This window comes from Cervus elaphus, chromosome 32, assembly GCF_910594005.1.
Source record: "Cervus elaphus chromosome 32, mCerEla1.1, whole genome shotgun sequence".
NCBI lineage: Eukaryota > Metazoa > Chordata > Mammalia > Artiodactyla > Cervidae > Cervus > Cervus elaphus.
Genome location: NC_057846.1, coordinates 8,382,426 through 8,399,663, shown reverse-complemented (window position 1 = coordinate 8,399,663; position 17,238 = coordinate 8,382,426). Strand labels below are relative to the sequence as shown.

At 38.8% G+C, this 17,238-nt stretch overlaps 1 protein-coding gene across 1 annotated transcript in view; it reads left to right on the top strand.

Annotated features, from left to right (window-relative positions):
* Positions 1–17,238, top strand: part of LOC122688039 (ankyrin repeat domain-containing protein 26-like) — an 87,202-nt gene that overhangs the window by 29,649 nt on the left and 40,315 nt on the right. Inside the window, exons 8-12 of the mRNA XM_043893848.1 lie at positions 1,722–1,789; positions 4,367–4,400; positions 5,538–5,607; positions 8,271–8,331; positions 8,424–8,620. Of these exons, the coding sequence (XP_043749783.1) occupies positions 1,722–1,789; positions 4,367–4,400; positions 5,538–5,607; positions 8,271–8,331; positions 8,424–8,620 (430 nt within the window). The remainder of the gene's footprint in view (positions 1–1,721; positions 1,790–4,366; positions 4,401–5,537; positions 5,608–8,270; positions 8,332–8,423; positions 8,621–17,238) is intronic.

Below are 17,238 nucleotides of genomic sequence, written 5' to 3'. Positions count from 1 at the left end.
CCAGAATTAGTAACAGCTTCATGCAGCACTTGAATGTTAAATGTATGAAAAAACACACATTGGGTTTTACTTGGAATTCCAAAGTAGTTCAAGCACAAATTATTCCATTCTTTGACTGTTTCTACACGCATTTTGGGGGTCTATTATCTCATTAAATCCTCTTGGTCCTCTTGTGAAATCAGGCAGTAAGATCCAAGTTGTGTAGAGGAAGACTTTGAACTGAAGAGAAGCGACTCCTCCAGGAACAAAGGGCAGTTGGTTATAGAGCTAGGATTTGCAAGCTCGAGAGATTTTCTGTATGCCAAGCTAAATCTAGTGAATTATTGGAGCTGTACACGCCCCGAGTTCATGACTTCTTCATCTTCCTTTTCTTTCTCCTTTCAGTTCAGTTCAGTCACTCAGTCATGTCTGACTCTTTGGGACCCCATGAACTGCAGCACACCAGGCCTCCCTGTCCATCATCAACTCCCAGAGTTTACCCAAACTCATGTCCATTGAGTCAGTATGCCATCCAGCCATCTCATCCTCTGTCATCCCCTTCTCCTCCTGCCTTCAGACTTTCCCAACATCAGGGTCTTATCAAATGAGTCAGCTCTTTGCATCAGGTGGCCAAAATATTGGGGTTTCAGCTTCAACATCAGTCCTTCCAATGAACGCCCTGGACTGATTTCCTCTAGGATGCACTGGTTGGATCTCCTTGCAGTCCAAGGGACTCTCAAGAGTCTTCTCCAACACCATGGTTAAAAAGCATCAATTCTTTGGTGCTCAGCTTTCTTTCTTTCTTTCTTTCTCTTTTCATTTATTTTTATTAGTTGGAGGCTAATTACTTTAAAATATTGTAGTGGTTTCTGCCATACATTGACATAAATCAGCCATGGATTTACATGTGTTCCCCATCCTGAACCCCCCTCCCACCTCCCTCTCCATCCCATCCCTCTGGGTCATCCCAGTGCACCAGCCCCGAGCACTTGTGTCATGCATCCAACCTGGACTGGCGATCTGTTTCACACTTGATAATATACATGTTTCGATGCTGTTCTTTACAGTCGAACTCTCACATCCATACATGACCACTGGAAAATCCATAGCCTTGACTCGACGGACCTTTGTTGGCAAAGGAATGTCTCTGCTTTTTAATATACTGTCTAGGTTGGTCATAACTTTCCTTCCAAGGAGTAAGCATCCTTTAATTTCATGGCTGCAGTCACCATCTGCAGTGATTTTGGAGCCCCCAAGAAAACAAAGTCAGCCACTCTTTCCACTGTTTTCCCATCTATTTGCCGTGAAGTCATGTGACCAGATGTCATGATCTTAGTTTTCTGAATGTTGAGTTTTAAGCCAACTTTTTCACTCTCCTCTTTCACTTTCCTCAAGAGGCTCTTTAGTTCTTCTTCACTTTCTGCCATAAGGCTGGTGTCATCTGCATATCTGAGGTTATTGATATTTCTCCTGGCAATCTTGATTCCAGCTTGTGCTTCATCCAGCCCAGCCTTTCTCATGATGTACTCTGCATAGAGGTTAAATAAGCAGGGTGACAATATACCTTTACTTTCTCCTTTACTACATGCTAAATAAAAGCGTATAGAACTTAGAAACTTGAAATGTATGGGACAGTTGAAGTTTTGATATTATCTCTGACATTGTCTGAAATGATCTAAGAATTTGGTAGTTGTTTTTCATATCAGTGTTAAAAGATTACTTATCACATTTTTAATACATAGCTTTCGCCAACTGATTTCTGAGTATAAAGAAAAGAGACCTAAAACTTCTCCTGAAAAGAGCAACCCAGGTACGTCATCTGATACCAAATTACTTTTGGTGATTCTACCATAGATAAAGTAGGAGTGAAGAGGTTTCAATAATGAAAGAACTATGAAAAATTAGCATAAATTGCATGTGTATTTTATTTTTTAAATTAATTTCTTAATACTCTAGTATTCAGAAGTGATTAAGAAGTTAATTGTAGGTGATTTAACATCAAAGACAGTATTGTCTGAAAAGAAATCCATCTATTTAATATGGCCCCTAAAGTCCTATGTTAGATCTTTGTGTAAATCAGAAAAAAAAATTGAGTGAGTATGATGTATATTTCATCTATAGTCATATCATAGCAGATTGGACTTCTTATGAAAGGGAACTTTCATTTATAGAAATGGTTTGCATTTAGTGAATGAATAGTTAGTAGTTACTGTGTAGTGATTAGTCTCACTAAAATAGTTACCATCATTAAAACTGGGAACCTGAATAATCCCTTCCTGGTAGGATAAGAAATGATAAACAATAAGAACTGCAAAGCTGAGCCAGTGTGCAGCATAGTAGTGAGAGATTATTTCTGAAAGATACTTACCAATAGAACCGAAGGCAGAAAAGCAATGCCTGGTTGAGAACCAGTTGTTTTGCCTATTTCTGTACCAAGCAAGTATAGCTTAGCAACTTCATTCCTTACAGATCCAAAGAGAGTGAGATAGATTGACTTCATTAGGACCAGATGTTTTCTTTTGTGTGTTGGCTCATTGTCACGACAGTATAATTTTGTAAGAACAAGATGCTCTCTTGCCATCAGTTAAAAAATTATCATAATAAATCTCCAAATAGATGGACTTGGGACTCTGCAGGTTCTATTAAAAGCACAGAAATACTTTGCATTAACAAAAACAGCATTAGGTCCACTGGATGTGGCATCTAGCACATTGTACAGGGTATCCGAGGATACCTTTGACTGAATAGACCTCTATCTAATCAAATGGGGCTTCCCAGGTGGCTCAGTAGTGAAGAATCCACCCGCCAATGCAGGAGATATGGTTTGATCCCTGTGTCGGGAAGATCCCCTGGAGAAGGAAATGGCAACACACTCCAGTACGCTTGCCTGGGAAATTCCATGGACAGAAGGGCCTGGTGAGCTGTAGTCCATGGGGTCACAAGAGTCAGACACGACTTGGTGACTGAACAACAAAAACATCTGTCAAAGAACTGTAGGTTGGTTTAATACATTAATCAGAGGAGATACAGAGATGAGAGTGTCTTGGTCTTCAGTATGCTCAGAATAGAATAGAGTTTTCTCTGGTTAATTTCTGTATTTTTCTTTTTTTTTTTAATTTCTGTATTTTTCTAAACAAAATTTTCAAAGAAAACATGCTTATTTATTTGCTCAGTTGTTCACTAAACAGATAACTTTCAAGTGTCTTTTGTGTACTAAGCATTGTTCTGATGTCACAGAGTGAAAACAGTTAAAATTCACTGCCCCTGCTCTCCAGGCTCAAGCTTGCAGTGCTGCTTTCCCAGTGGAGTCACTGCATGTGAATCATCCCTCCAGCATCAGATCATGACGACCCCTGGGAAATGTTGTTTAGCAGAACCAGAGTCCGTGGCTCCCTCCAGTCTTCCCTCCCTCCTCTTGTTCATCAGCTTAGGATGTGATGACGTATGCCTTCCAAGCTGAAAAAGCATGATTTCTATAAACATTTGCCATATAATTGGAAGGATTGATATAATGATAGCCCTCACTAGTATACAGCACTCTTTGGACCATCCTGCTCTATGTGGTCCAGATACTCTTGGGCAATGGAAGGAGATAGTCTCAAGAGATTCTTTTTAGATATATTAGTGTCTCTGTGTGTGTGTGTGTTTGTGTGTGTGGAACTTTTTTAAAAAGTTCAGCTTCTGTGTAACCTACTGAAATCTCACCACTACAAGTCTACAAGAATAGTCCCCACTCTCAGCACCGAGTTGATCCCCTTTACCCGTTTGCCCTCCCCCACCTCCCTTTCAAGAGATTATCTTTTCTAAGCCTGGAATGACTACTTCTTTCATAACTTCTCTTGCCATTGGAAGGAGGGCCAGGAAGAGAAGACTTTGTTTCCTATGCTTTACCACACTCTGAAGTTCAGTGCCTGTGGACCAAGCTTCCCTGTGATAGGGTGTTTTCATTCTGAACTGAAGAGCCAGAGGAGTTGTCATGTCCCAGCAAGACACCTATAGTCTCTGTTCAGTGCTCCAGGCAATGGAAGTCCAGAAATACTGTGCTATTTAAGTGTGCTAGTGTCAGCTTATGGTACTGATTCTATTACTGGTATAGTATCATTGTCTGTCAGTCTCCTGGAGTTTGGTTAGGATTATGGTCATTGTAAACAGCAGTTCTTTCTTTGTGTTTTTGTTTTGCATTTGATGACTATAAAGGGGAGGAGTGGTTCTTAGGCATTCTTAGGTGAGCCTATGAGAAGAGTACAACCACTGTTCCCTTCCGCTAGTGTGGCCTCCAGGTGTGGTTTGAAAGGAATACTTTTAAACAAAGCATCAGTCTTGAGGTTTTCATATTCTGTATTTTTCTTCTGTTGATTTAAAATGTGTCTTGATTTTTCTTTAATAGCGGATGAGTGTTCTGAAGAGGACTCTTCAAGGAGGTAGGATGTTATGGATGTTTTAAATTACATGTTTAACTAAGGGAACATGGAGTAAGAGAAACTAATGTTTGCTGAGTGTTCTACTCTGGGTGAGACACTGCATTACGTGCTTAACATTTGTGACCTCATAGAGTCACCACAGCAGCTTGGTAAAGTAGCTGTGTCCTACTTTTACTTAATTAGGCAACTGTGGTTTCAGGAGGTTAATGAATTGACCCTGGTTCAAATGAGTTGACCTGTGGTTTGACAGCTGGCCTTCCTGGCTCCCACGTCCACTCCCATGGCCCTCAGCAGAGACTGAGAAGTACCCGTGTAGCATATAAGTTAAAGATATAAGTTAGTCCTTTGACTTGTGTACATTTTAAGTTTTGACATTGTGGTTAAACTCCCTGTACTCCCTCTTCGAGTAAAGGAGAGAAGTGGTGCCATCTCAATAAGCGGTATCCCTGCTGATGGACCAAGGCTCCCCTTTTGGACCGACTCAGATTCGTCTCTGAGTCTTGAACAGACAATGGAGAAGGCAAAGCCTATTCTTCCGCTTCGTTTTAAGTCATCAGGTTTATTCCAGTTTGGGCAAGCGAGAATAATTTCAGTCCATCAATTGGATTTTCAGTTCAACTATTAGAACTTTTGGTGAAAACAAATTATTTTTAGGCTCTGCTGATATATTGGCTGTCACTCTCTGTTATGGAAACTAAGAATGAGTGTTAACTAGATATTTCATAGATTGGGAGACAAGGAAGCAGAAATAGGTAATGAAAAACTTTTTTGGAGACTTCCCTGGGGGTGCAGTGGTTAAGATGGTTACTAAGATATCTTCTAGTGTAGGCAGTGTGGGTTCGATACTCAGTCAGGGAAGCTAAGATCTCACATGCCTCAGGGTCAGACAGCCAAAACATAAAATAGAATCACCATTGGCACTAATTCAGTAACGACTTTAAAAGTGGTCCACATCAAAAAAAATCTTTAAAAAATTAAAAAATTAAAAGCTGTTTTAAAACAGGCCAAATTTTATTCATGTCAAGAAAGTTTATTTAATATATAGAGAGACTTTCACTTGTTTTTTTTTTTTTTTCTTTTTTCTTTTGTTCAAGGAAATGAGCTCACTCATTTTTATTGTATGTTTCTGCTTTAAAGGTTTCCCAACGAACCTGGCATTGATTTAGGGCCTACATCAAACAATGCAGTCTTAGATTTTAAAACCAAGGTAAAGTGTTCTGTTGTGAAATTTGTTTTCATGCTCTGAATTTAGTTTCATGTAGTATTTATTCTTATGATTAGACACTGCAAGTGACAAATAGATTCAAGAGATCAGATCTGATAAACAGAGTGCCTGAAGAACTATGGATGGAGATTCATGACATTGTACAGGAAGCAGTGATCAAGACCATCTTGGAGAGAAAGAAATGCAAAAGGGCAAAATGGTTGTCTGAGGAGGCCTTCCAAATAACTGAGAAAAGAAGAGAAGCAAAAGGCAAAGGAGAAAAGGAAAGATATACCCATTTGAATGCAGAGTTCCAAAGAATAGCAAGAAGAGATAAGAAAGCCTTTCTCACGGATGAATGCAAAGAAATAGAGGAAACAATCGAATGGGAAAGACTAGAGATCTCTTCAAGAAAATTAGAGATACCATGGGAACATTTCATGCGAAGATGGGCACCATAAAGGACGAAATGGTATGGACCTAACAGAAGCGGAATACATTAAGATGAGGTATATAAGAATATACAGAACTCTACAAAAAAGATCTTCATGACCCAGATAACCAGGATGGTGTGATCACTCACCTAGAGCCAAACATTCTGGAATGTGAAGTCAAGTGGGCCTTAGGAAGCATCACTACAAACAAAGCTAGTGGAGGTGATGGAATTGCAGTTGAGCTATTTGAAATCCTAAAAGATGATGCTGTGAAAGTGCTGTACTCAATATGCCAGCAAATCTGAAAATTCAGCAGTGGCCACAGGACTGGAAAAGTTCAGTTTTCCTTTCAATCCCAAAGAAAGGCAATGCCAAAGAATGTTCAAACTACCACACAATTGCACTCATCTCACACGCTAGGAAAGTAATGCTCAAAATTCTCCAAGCCAGGCTTCAAGATTACATGAACCATGAACTTCATATCTTCAAGCTGGATTTAGAAAAGGCAGGGGAACCAGAGATCAAATTGTCAACATCCTCTGGATCATAAACAAAGCAAGTGAGTTCCAGAAATGCATCTACTTATTCTTTATTGACTGTGCCAAACCATTTGACTCTGTGGCTCACAACAAAGTGTAGAAAATTCTTCAAGTGATGGGAATACCAGACCACCTGACCTGCCTCCTAAGAAATCTGTATACAGGACAAGAAGCAACAGTTAGAACTGGATATGGAACTATAGACTGGTTCCAAATTGGGAAAGGAGTACATCAAGGATGTAAATTGCCACCCTGCTTATTTATCTTATATGCAGAGTACATCATACGAAATGCTGGGCTGGATGAAGCACAAGCTGGAATCAAGATAGCCAGAAGAAATATCAATAACCTCAGATACGCAGATGACACCACCATGATGGCAGAAATTAAAGAACTAAAGAGCCTCTTGATGAAAGTGAAAGAGGAGAGTGAAAATGTTGACTTACAACTCAACATTCAGAAAGCTGAAACTCCAATACTTTGGCCATCCAATGTGAAGAACCGACTCATTGGAGAATACCAATTCTGGGAAAGTTTGAAGGCGGGAGGAGAAGGGGACGGCAGAGGATGAGATGGTTGGATGGCAGCACCGACTCAATGGACATGAGTTTGTAAAACCTCCGGGAATTGGTGATGGACAGGGAGGCCTGGTGTGCTGCTGTCCATGGGATTGCAAAGAGTCGCACACAGCTGAGCAACTGACCTGAACTGATGTTGATATTTTCATAAAATTTGAAGAACAGTGTAGATGCATATAATTAGATTAATAGAATCATATGAAAAAGAGGCTTTGCTCATAGTATATCCTTAAGAATACTGATATATTGCTGACCTATTGTATATAAATTCTACATATATGTGTTTCTCCACATACCTTATTATACTTATTTTTTCTCCCCCGTGAAGTTTGTTCTTGACCAAGAATGTCTCACCTTTTCCTTTCTTCTTTCTCCTCTACCTTTTTAATTTCTTTTTTTAAATATTTACTCTTAACTTAATTTTTCCTCACAGAACAAATTTCTTCAGTGTCTGTTCTTTCAGTCCGTCTCTCTCTTCCCCTATTGTGCACATGTTTGCTTATGGCTGTCTATTTAGAGTGTTTGTGGCTTTCATTCATGATCATTGCCCTATGGGCTTAACCTTGCTCTTTCCCTGTTTCATAGAAGCAGCTGATTTTTTCCCCCTGTTTTATATTTCTAGCTGTTTGACAAACAGAATAGAAGTAGCTTATCCTGTTTGCAGTTCTAGCCCATCTAAATAAGGTTCTGCTAAAACCTAAACTTTCATATTTCCCTTCCCAAGTGATAATTCATGTATATATTAATCATGGAAGCAGATTTCAAAATATAGCAATTAATTTAAATGTCTTAGTTTTTCAATAGTGCTCTGAACTCCTACGGATAAATTATTACTCTCGAACATTGTGGTAGAGAAAGTAATCTAGTGGGTGTCATCCTATTTGTATAGCTGTCAATTAGGGGTAAGGAGAGGAACATCCGGGGCTTCTGATGTCATCTGTCATAATACTTTCCCCATGAGCAGGTCAGTCAGTGGCAGAACTGGGATTTGAATCCATATCTGAATGACTCCAGAGCCTGTGCTCTTTGTGCTAGATCATAGAGGAGTGGAGGATGTTATAAATTTATTCAGGTTGATCTTGTTATATTCTTCAAGCTCTCATTTTCTTCTCCAGTATGTCGTGAAACCAAAGTTAACAAAGCTCATGAAGCCTTCTCAGCAGTCCAGCAGAAACAGTAAGTGATTCGAAGACTGTCCTTCTGGTGTTATTCCCTGATTTGAAATGACACATGTTCTCATGTACTCTCTCCTGTTTTCACTGTTGTAGAAGCAAAGTGTGGCATTTTGAGACCAGAGAGTACCACTTTCTCTGAGGACAGTAATTCTGATAGTAACATTGAAGATGTGGTTGAAACATTTCCCAAACCGTCACCCTGGTTTGAGGGCATCTGTCAGCCTGCCTTCCCATCACCTGAGCCTGTTCCAAAATTTCTCAAGTCTGTAGCAGGCCTTGGTCCTACAAAGGTAAGTGGTTCTGTTTGTAACTCTTCTTTCCCTGTACTTGTTCACATACCATTCCCCTGCTCCTTATGAAGACAAAAAGGATCCCACCACAGAAATGGAAGCCCTCAAAGTCACGATACGAAATGGTGTGATAATAAGAGCCATACATGTGCATGGTTCAGATTTATAAATATTGGCATACTAAGTATACCATTATGAAAGTACTGAATTACAAAGCACTTAGGAAAAACAACTAGATGAATAATGAAGATGGGGAGGAGGATGAAGGGGAAGAATTTCTTTACGAAGGACAAGATGAATATAAGATGGAATGAGGGTGAAGATGGGACAGATTATTTTACACACACAACAGAAATAGTGGGGGTAAGTCAGACCAGGAACTCTATGTTATAATCCTGCGAGACATTATTTCAAATTCAACTTAAGAAGAGAAAGTGAGATCATGAAAAAACAATGCTCATACTCTTTTGAATGGCATATAGCTGATTTTTATGAAGAACTGAAAGAAAATGTGTTCCTTATTGTTTTGGGGGGTTGTTTTCGAGGTTGGTGGTGGTTCTTGCTTTTTCCTTCAATTGAAGTGTAGTCAGTTTAAAATACCGTGTAAGTTTCAGGTGTACAGTAACGTGATTTGTTTATACTTGTGTATGTATATATGTTTTTTGAATATAGTTCCCTCTGGAAGTCCATTTAAATTTAAAGTGATTTCTCTTTAAAACAAAAAATCTCACTTTGAAATTAATGAAGCAATGTCTTCTATTTAACCTAGCAAAGCTTTCTTTTAGCGACAATTTAAGATGAGCCCTGTTTTAGGCCTTAGGAGATGCATTATGAATTAAGAATTTTTGGCCCTTCTGTTTCTTGTGGTTTCTAACTTCACTTCAGTTCAGTCGCTCATTCGTGCCTGACACTATATACTTAAATGTACTCACCTAATTTATCTTAAACTGTTTGCTATAACCTTGGTGGGTGTTTTAAATCTTTCTGAAAATAAAGAGGAAATAAATAAGCATTCTGTCTATCCTTTTTATTAAAATTATAATTTTATAAATGAGATTCTTAATCTCTTTTCGTTAAATGAGAAAATTTTCAGCTGCAACAATCTGAAAGAAAAACTGGAGAACTATATTTTTTCCTCTGGAGAAATTCTGATTTCTTCTTCTGAATGTCAGCAAATAATGGGTAATTACATACATTAAGTGAATGAAATCACGACTTATGCTTTTTTCTTATATTGAGTACTTGTTATTATAAAATCATAAGGAAAGAAAAAAATTCCGCCAGAGTTTATAAAATTATCTATGGAAGATATTTTTTCTTTTAAAGATATCTCTAGCAACATGTCCATTCCTTGCTATTTTTATTTATTTGTCTTTTTTTTTAATTGGAGGCTAATTACTTTATAATATTGTAGTGGTTTTGCCATATGTTGACATGAATCAGCCATGGATTTACATGTGTTCCCCATCCTGAACCTACCTCCCACCTCCCTCCCCATCCCATCCCTCTGGGTCATCCCAGTGCACCAGCCCAAGCACTTGTCTCATGCATCCAACCTGGGCTGGCGATCTGTTTCACACTTGATAATATACATGTTTTCATGCTGTTTTCTCAGATATTCCCACCCTCGCCTTCTCCCATAGAGACCAAAATTCTGTTCTATACATCTGTGTCTCTTTTTCTGTCTTGCATATAGGGTTATTGTTACCATCTTTCTAAATTCCATATATATGTGTTAGTGTACTGTATTGGTGTTTTTCTTTCTGGCTTAGTTCACTCTGTATAATGGGCTCCAGTTTCATCCACCTTATTAGAACTGATTCAAACATTCTTTTTAATGGCTGAGTAATATTCCATTGTGTATATATACCACAGCTTTCTTATCCATTCGTCTGCTGGTGGGCATCTAGGTTGCTTCCATGTCCTGGCTATTATAAACAGCGCTGCAATGAACATTGGGGTGCACGTGTCTCTTTCACTTCTTGTTTCCTTGGTGTGTATGCCCAGGAGTGGGATTGCTGGGTCATATGGCAGTTCTATTTCCGGATTTTTAAGGAATCTCCACACTGTTCTCCATAGTGGCTGTACTAGTTTGCATGCCCACCAACAGTGTAAGAGGGTTCCCTTTCCTCCACACCTTCTCCAGCATTTATTACTTGTAGAGTTTTGGATAGCAGCCATTCTGACTGGCGTGTGACAGTACCTCACTGAGGTTTTGATGTGCATTTCTCTGATAATGAGTGATGTTGAGCATCTTTTCATGTGTTTGTTAGCCATCTGTATGTCTTCTTTGGAGAAATATCTGTTTAGATCTTTGGCCCATTTATTGCTTGGGTCATTTATTTTTCTGGAATTGAGCTGCAGGAGTTGCTTGTATATTTTTGAGATTAATCCTTTGTCTGTTTCTTCATTTGCTATTATTTTCTCCCATTCTGAAAGCTGTCTTTTCACCTTGCTTATAGTTTCCTTGTTGTGCAAAAACTTTTTTTCCTCCATTTATTTTTATGAGTTGGAGGCGAATTACTTTACAGTATTGTAGTGGATTTTGCCATACATTGTCATGAATCAGCCGTGGATTAACATGTATTCCCCATTCTGATCCCCTCTCCCCCCTCCCTCTTCACTGTGGAATATTACTCAGCCATTAAAAAGTATTCATTTGATTCAGTTCTAATGAGATGGATGAAACTGGAGCCCATTATACAGAGTGAAGTAAGCCAGAAAGATAAAGACCAATACAGTGTACTAACACATATATATGGAATTTAGAAAGATGGTAACGATAACTCTATACGCAAAACAGAAAAAGAGACACAGATGTGCAAAAGCTTTTAAGTTTAATTAGGTCCCATTTGTTTATTTTTGCTTTCATTTCCAGTATTCTGGGAGGTGGGTCATAGAGGATCTTGCTGTGATTTATGTCGGAGAGTGTTTTGCCTACATTTTCCTCTAGGAGTTTTGTAGTTTCTTGTCTTACGTTTAGATCTTGAAGCCACTTTGAGTTTATTTTTGTGTATGGTGTTAGGAAGTGTTGTAGTTTCATTCTTTTACAAGTGATTGACCAGTTTTCCCAGCACCACTTGTTAAAGAGGTTGTCTTTTCTCCATTGTATATTCTTGCCTCCTTTGTCATCGATAAGGTGTCCTTAGGTGCATGGATTTACCTCTGGGCTTTCTATTTTGCTCCATTGGTCTGTATTTCTGTCTTTGTGCCAGTACCATACTATCTTGATGACTGTTACTTTGTAGTATATCCTGAATTCAGGCAGGTTGTCTCCTCCAGTTCCATTCTTCTTTCTCAAGATTGCTTTGGCTATTTGAGGTTTGTTGTAATTGCATACAAATCGTGATGTTATTTATTCCAGTTCTGTGGAAAATACTGTTGGTAGCTTGATAGGGATTGCATTGAATCTATAGATTGCTTTGGCTAGTATGCTCATTTTCACTGTATTGATTCTTCCAGTCCATGAACATGGTATATTTCTCCATCTATTTGTGTCCTCTCTGATTTCTTTCATCAGTGTTTTGTTGTTTTCTATGTATAGGTCTTTTGTTTCTTTAGGTAGGTATATTCCTAAGTATTTTATTCTTTTCGTTGCAATGGTGAATGGAATTGTTTGCTTAATTTCTCTTTCTGTTTTCTCATTGTTAGTATATAGGAATGCAAGGGATTTCTGTGTGTTAATTTTATATCCTGCAACTTTACTATATGCATTGGTTAGCTCTAGGATTTTTCTGGTAGAGCCTTTAGGGTTTTCTATGTAGAGGATCATGTCGTCTGCAAACAGTGAGAGTTTTACTTCTTCTTTTCTTATCTGGATTCCTTTTGTTTCTTTTTCTTCTCTGATTGCTGTGGCCAAGACTTCCAAAAGTATGTTGCATAGTATTGGTGAGAGTGGGCACCCTTGTCTTGTTCCTGACTTTAGGTGAAATGCTTTCAATTTCTCACCATTGAGGATAATGTTTCCTGTGTGTTTGTCATATATAACTTTTATTGTGTTGAGGTATGTTCCTTCTATTCCTGATTTCTGGAGGTTCTTTTTTTTTTTTTTTTAATCATAAATGGATGCTGAATTTTGTCAATGGCTTTCTCTGTATCTATTGAGATATTCATATGGTTTTTATCTTTCAATTTGTTAATGTGGTGTATTACATTGGTTGATTTGTGGGTATTGAAGAATCCTTGCATCCCTGGGATAAAGCCCACTTGGCCATGATGTATGATCTTTTTAATATGTTGTTGGATTCTGTTTGCTAGAATTTTGTTAAGGATTTTCGCATCTACGTTCCTCAATGATATTGGCCTGTAGTTTTCTTTTCCTGTGGCATCTTTGTCAGGTTTTCGTATGAGGGTGATGGTGGCCTCATAGAATGAGTTTGGAAGTTTATGTTCTTCTGCAATTTTCTGGAAGAGTTTGAGTAGGATAGGTGTTAGCACTTCTCTAAATTTTTGGTAGAATTCAGCTGTGAAGTCGTCGGGTCCTGGGCTTTTGTTTGCTGGAAGAGTTCTGATTACAGTTTCGATTTCCGTGCTTGTGATGGGTCTGGTACGATTTTCTATTTCTTCCTGGTTTAGTTTGGGAAAGATACTTTTATAAGAATTTGTTCATTTCTTCCAAGTTGTCCATTTTATTGGCATATGGTTGCTGATAGTCGCCTCTTATGATCCGTTGTGTTTCTGTGTTGACTTTTGTGATCTCTCCATTTTCATTTCTAATTTTGTTGATTTGATTTTTCTCCCTTTGCTTCTTGAGGAGTCTGACTAATGGTTTGTCAATTTTTTTTTTTTTAATCCTCTCAAAGAACCGGCTTTTAAAATAACTCTGTTGATTTCTGCTATGGTCTCTTTTGTTTCTCCTGCATTTATTTCTGCCCCGATTTTTAAGATTTATTTCCTTCTACTAACCCGCGGGTTCTTCATTTCTTCCTTTTCTAGTTGCTTTAGGTGTAGAGTTAGGTTATTTATTTGACTTTTTTCTTGTTTCTTGATATAAGCCTGTATTGCTATGAACCTTCCCCTTAGCATTGCTTTTACGGTGTCCCATAGGTTTTAGATTGTTGTGTTTTTGTTTTCATTCATGTCTATGCATATTTTGATTTATTTTTTTATTTCTTCTGTGATTTATTGGTTTTTCAGGAGCGTGTTGTTCAGCCTCCATTCGTTGGCATTATTAATAGGTTTTCTTCTTTAATGGACCTCTAATCTACCTGCATTGTGGTCAGAAAAGATGCTTGTAATGATTTCAACTTTTTAAAATTTACCAAGGCTAGATTTATGGCCCAGGTCATGGTTTGTCCTGGAGAAGGTTCCATGTGCACTGGAGAGAAAGGTGAAATTCATTGTTTTGGGGTGAAATGTCCTATAGATATCAATTGGGTCTAGCTGATCCATCGTGTCATTTAAAGTTTGTGTTTCCCTGTTAATTTTCTGTTTAGTTGAAATATCCATAGGTGTGAGAGCAGGTATTAAAGTCTCCTACAATTATTGTGTTATTGTTAATTTCCCCTTTCATACTTGCTAGCATTTGCCTTACATATTGTGGTGCTCCTATGTTGGGTGCATATATATTTATAATTGCTATGTCTTCTTCCTGGATTGATCCTTTGATCATTATGTAGTGTCCACCTTTGTCTCTTTTGACAGCCTTGATTTTAAAGTCTATTTCAAGGGAAGATGACGGCACGTGGGTACTCGCGGGGCCCTTGCGCTCTTTCCTTCCAAAAAGAAAAAAAGAAGAGAAATAAAAAAAAAAATAAAAAAATAAAGTCTATTTCATCTGATATGAGTATTGCTACTCCTGCTTTCTTTTGGTCTCTATCTACGTGGAATATCTTTTTCCAGCCCGTCACTTTCAGTCTGTATGTGTCCCTTGTTTTGAGGTGGGTGGGTCTTTTGTAGACAACATATGTAGTGGTCTTGTTCTTGTATCCATTCAGCCAGTCTTTGTCTTTTGGTTGGGACATTCAACCCATTTACATTTAAGGTAATTATTGATAAGTATGATCCTGTTGTCATTTACTTTGTTGTTTTGGGTTCGAGCTTATACACCCTTTTTGTGTTTCCTGTCTAGAGAAGATCCTCTAGCATATGTTGAAGAGCTGGTTTGGTGGTGCTGAATTCTCTCAGCTTTTGCTTGTCTGTAAAGCTTTTGATTTCTCCTTCATATGTGAATGAGATCCTTGCTGGGTACAGTAATCTGGCTTGTAAGTTTTTCTCTTTCATCAGTTTAAGTATGTCCTGCCATTCCCTTCTGGCCTGAAGAGTTCCTACTGAAAGATCAGCTGTTATCCTTATGGGGATCCCTTTGTGTGTTATTTGTTGTTTTTCCCTTGCTGCTTTTAATATTTGTTCTTTGTGTTTGATCTTTGTTAATTTGATTAATGTGTGTCTTGGTGTGTTTCGCCTTGGGTTTATCCTGTTTGGGACCCTCTGGGCTTCTTGGGCTTGGGTGACTATTTCCTTCCCCATTTTAGGGAAGTTTTCAATTATTATCTCCTCAAGTATTTTCTCACGGTCTTTCTTTTTGTCGTCTTCTTCTGGGACTCCTATGATTCAAATGTTGGGGTGTTTAACATTGTCCCAGAGGTCCCTGAGGTTGTCCTCATTTCTTACAATTATTTTTTTTTCTCTCTGCTTCATTTATTTCTACCATTCTATCTTCTACCTCACTTACCCTATCTTCTGCCTCTGCTATTCTACTGTTGGTTCCCTCCAGAGTGTTTTTGATCTCATTTATTGCATTATTCATTATTGATTGACTCTTTTGTATTTCTTCTAGGTTCTTGTTAAACAGTTCTTGCATCTTCTCAATCCTTGTCTCCAGGCTGTTTATCTGTAACTCCGTTTTGTTTTCAAGATTTTGGATCATTTTCACTATCATTCTTCAGAGTTCTTTTTCAGGTACTTCCCTATCTCCTCCTCTTTTGTTTGGTTTGGTGGACATTTATCCTGTTCCTTTACCTGCTCGGTATTTCTCTGCCTTTTCATCTTGTTTAGATTGCTGTGTTTGGGGTGGCCTTTCTGTATTCCGGCAATTTGTGGTTCCTCTTTATTGTGGAGGTCCCTCAGTGTGGGTGGGGTTGGACAGGTGGCTTGTCAAGGTTTCCTGGTTCGGGAAGCTTGCGTCGGTGTTCTGGTGGGGGGAGCTGGATCTCTTCTCTCTGAAGTGCAGTGAAGTGTCCAGTAGTGAGTTGTGAGATGTCTGTGGGTTTGGTGTGCCTTTGGACAGCCTGTACATTGAAGCTCAGGGATATGTTCCTGGGTTGCTGGAGAATTTGCATGGTATGTTTTGCTCTGGAACTTGTTGGCTTTTGGGTGGTGCTTGGTTTCAGTGTAGGTATGGAGGCTTTTGGATGAGGCTTTTGGATTAATGTTCCCAGGAGTCAGGGGTTCTCTGGTGTTCTCAGGTTTTGGACTTAAGCCTCCTGCCTCTGGTTTTCAGTCTTATTCTTACAGTAGCCTCAAGACTTCTCCATCTATACAGCACTGATGATAAAATGTCTAAGTTAATGACGAAAAGTTTCTCCACACTGAGGGATCCCCAGAGAGGTTCACAGAGTTACATGGAGAAGAGAAGAGAGAGGAGGGAGATAGAGGTGACCAGGAGGAGAAGAGGGAGAGTCAAAGGGGGAGAGAGCAAGCTAGCCAGTAATCACTTCCCTATGTGCTCTCCACAGTCTGGACCCCTCAGAGAGGTTCACAGAGTTGCACAGAGAGGAGAAGAGGGAGGAAGGAGACAGAGGTGGCCAGGAGGATAAAAGGGGGAATCAAGAGGAGAGAGACAGATCCAGCCAGTAATCAGTTCCCTTAGTGTTCTCCACAGCCTAGAACACACAAAGAGATTCACAGAGTTGGATAGAGAAGAGAAAGGAGAGGACGGAGATAGAGGTGACCTGGTGGAGACAAAGGAGAGTCAAAAGGGGTAGAGAGCAATCAAGCCAGTAATCAAACTCCCAAGCAAAAATGGGTACTGAAGATTGAGTTCTTAAAGGTACAAAATTGATAACAAATTCCAAAAAGCAAAGATTAAAAATCTAGAGTAGAGGTTAGACTCTCAAAAACACAATATTAAAAAAAGAAAACAAAGTCTCAAAAAATTATAAAATATATATATGAAGTTTGTTTTTCAAATAGGGTCTTTTTTTTTTTTTTTTTTTTGCAAGGTAATAGTAGGTTGTAAAAATGAAAATTAAAGGAGTAATAGAGGACTTAAAAATAAAAAAAAAATATTTAAAACATGATAATAGTACAAATAGATCTAGGATTTTCTCTGTAGCTGTTGTGGGCAGTGTGGGGTCAGTTCAGTTTCAGATAGTTCCTTGATCCAGCTTATACCTCTCAAGATCTATTGGCCCCTTCCAACATAGTCGCTGCTAACTTCAGGGTTTTAATCTGTTGCACCTGTCATTTCCAAAGCGGTTCCCTCTGTTTGTTTTAGCTTCTTCTGTTTGCCGGTCTCTTCAAGTGTCTAATTTCTGTCCAGACACAAGGGGCGAAGGTGGTCACTTATTTAGGCTCACTTGTTCAGTCCTGCTGTGGGGATTGAGGAACACTGCGAACAAATATCACCGGCGTGTGTGGGGAGTGCGCACAGTGTCTCGGCTGCACTGGGTTTGTCC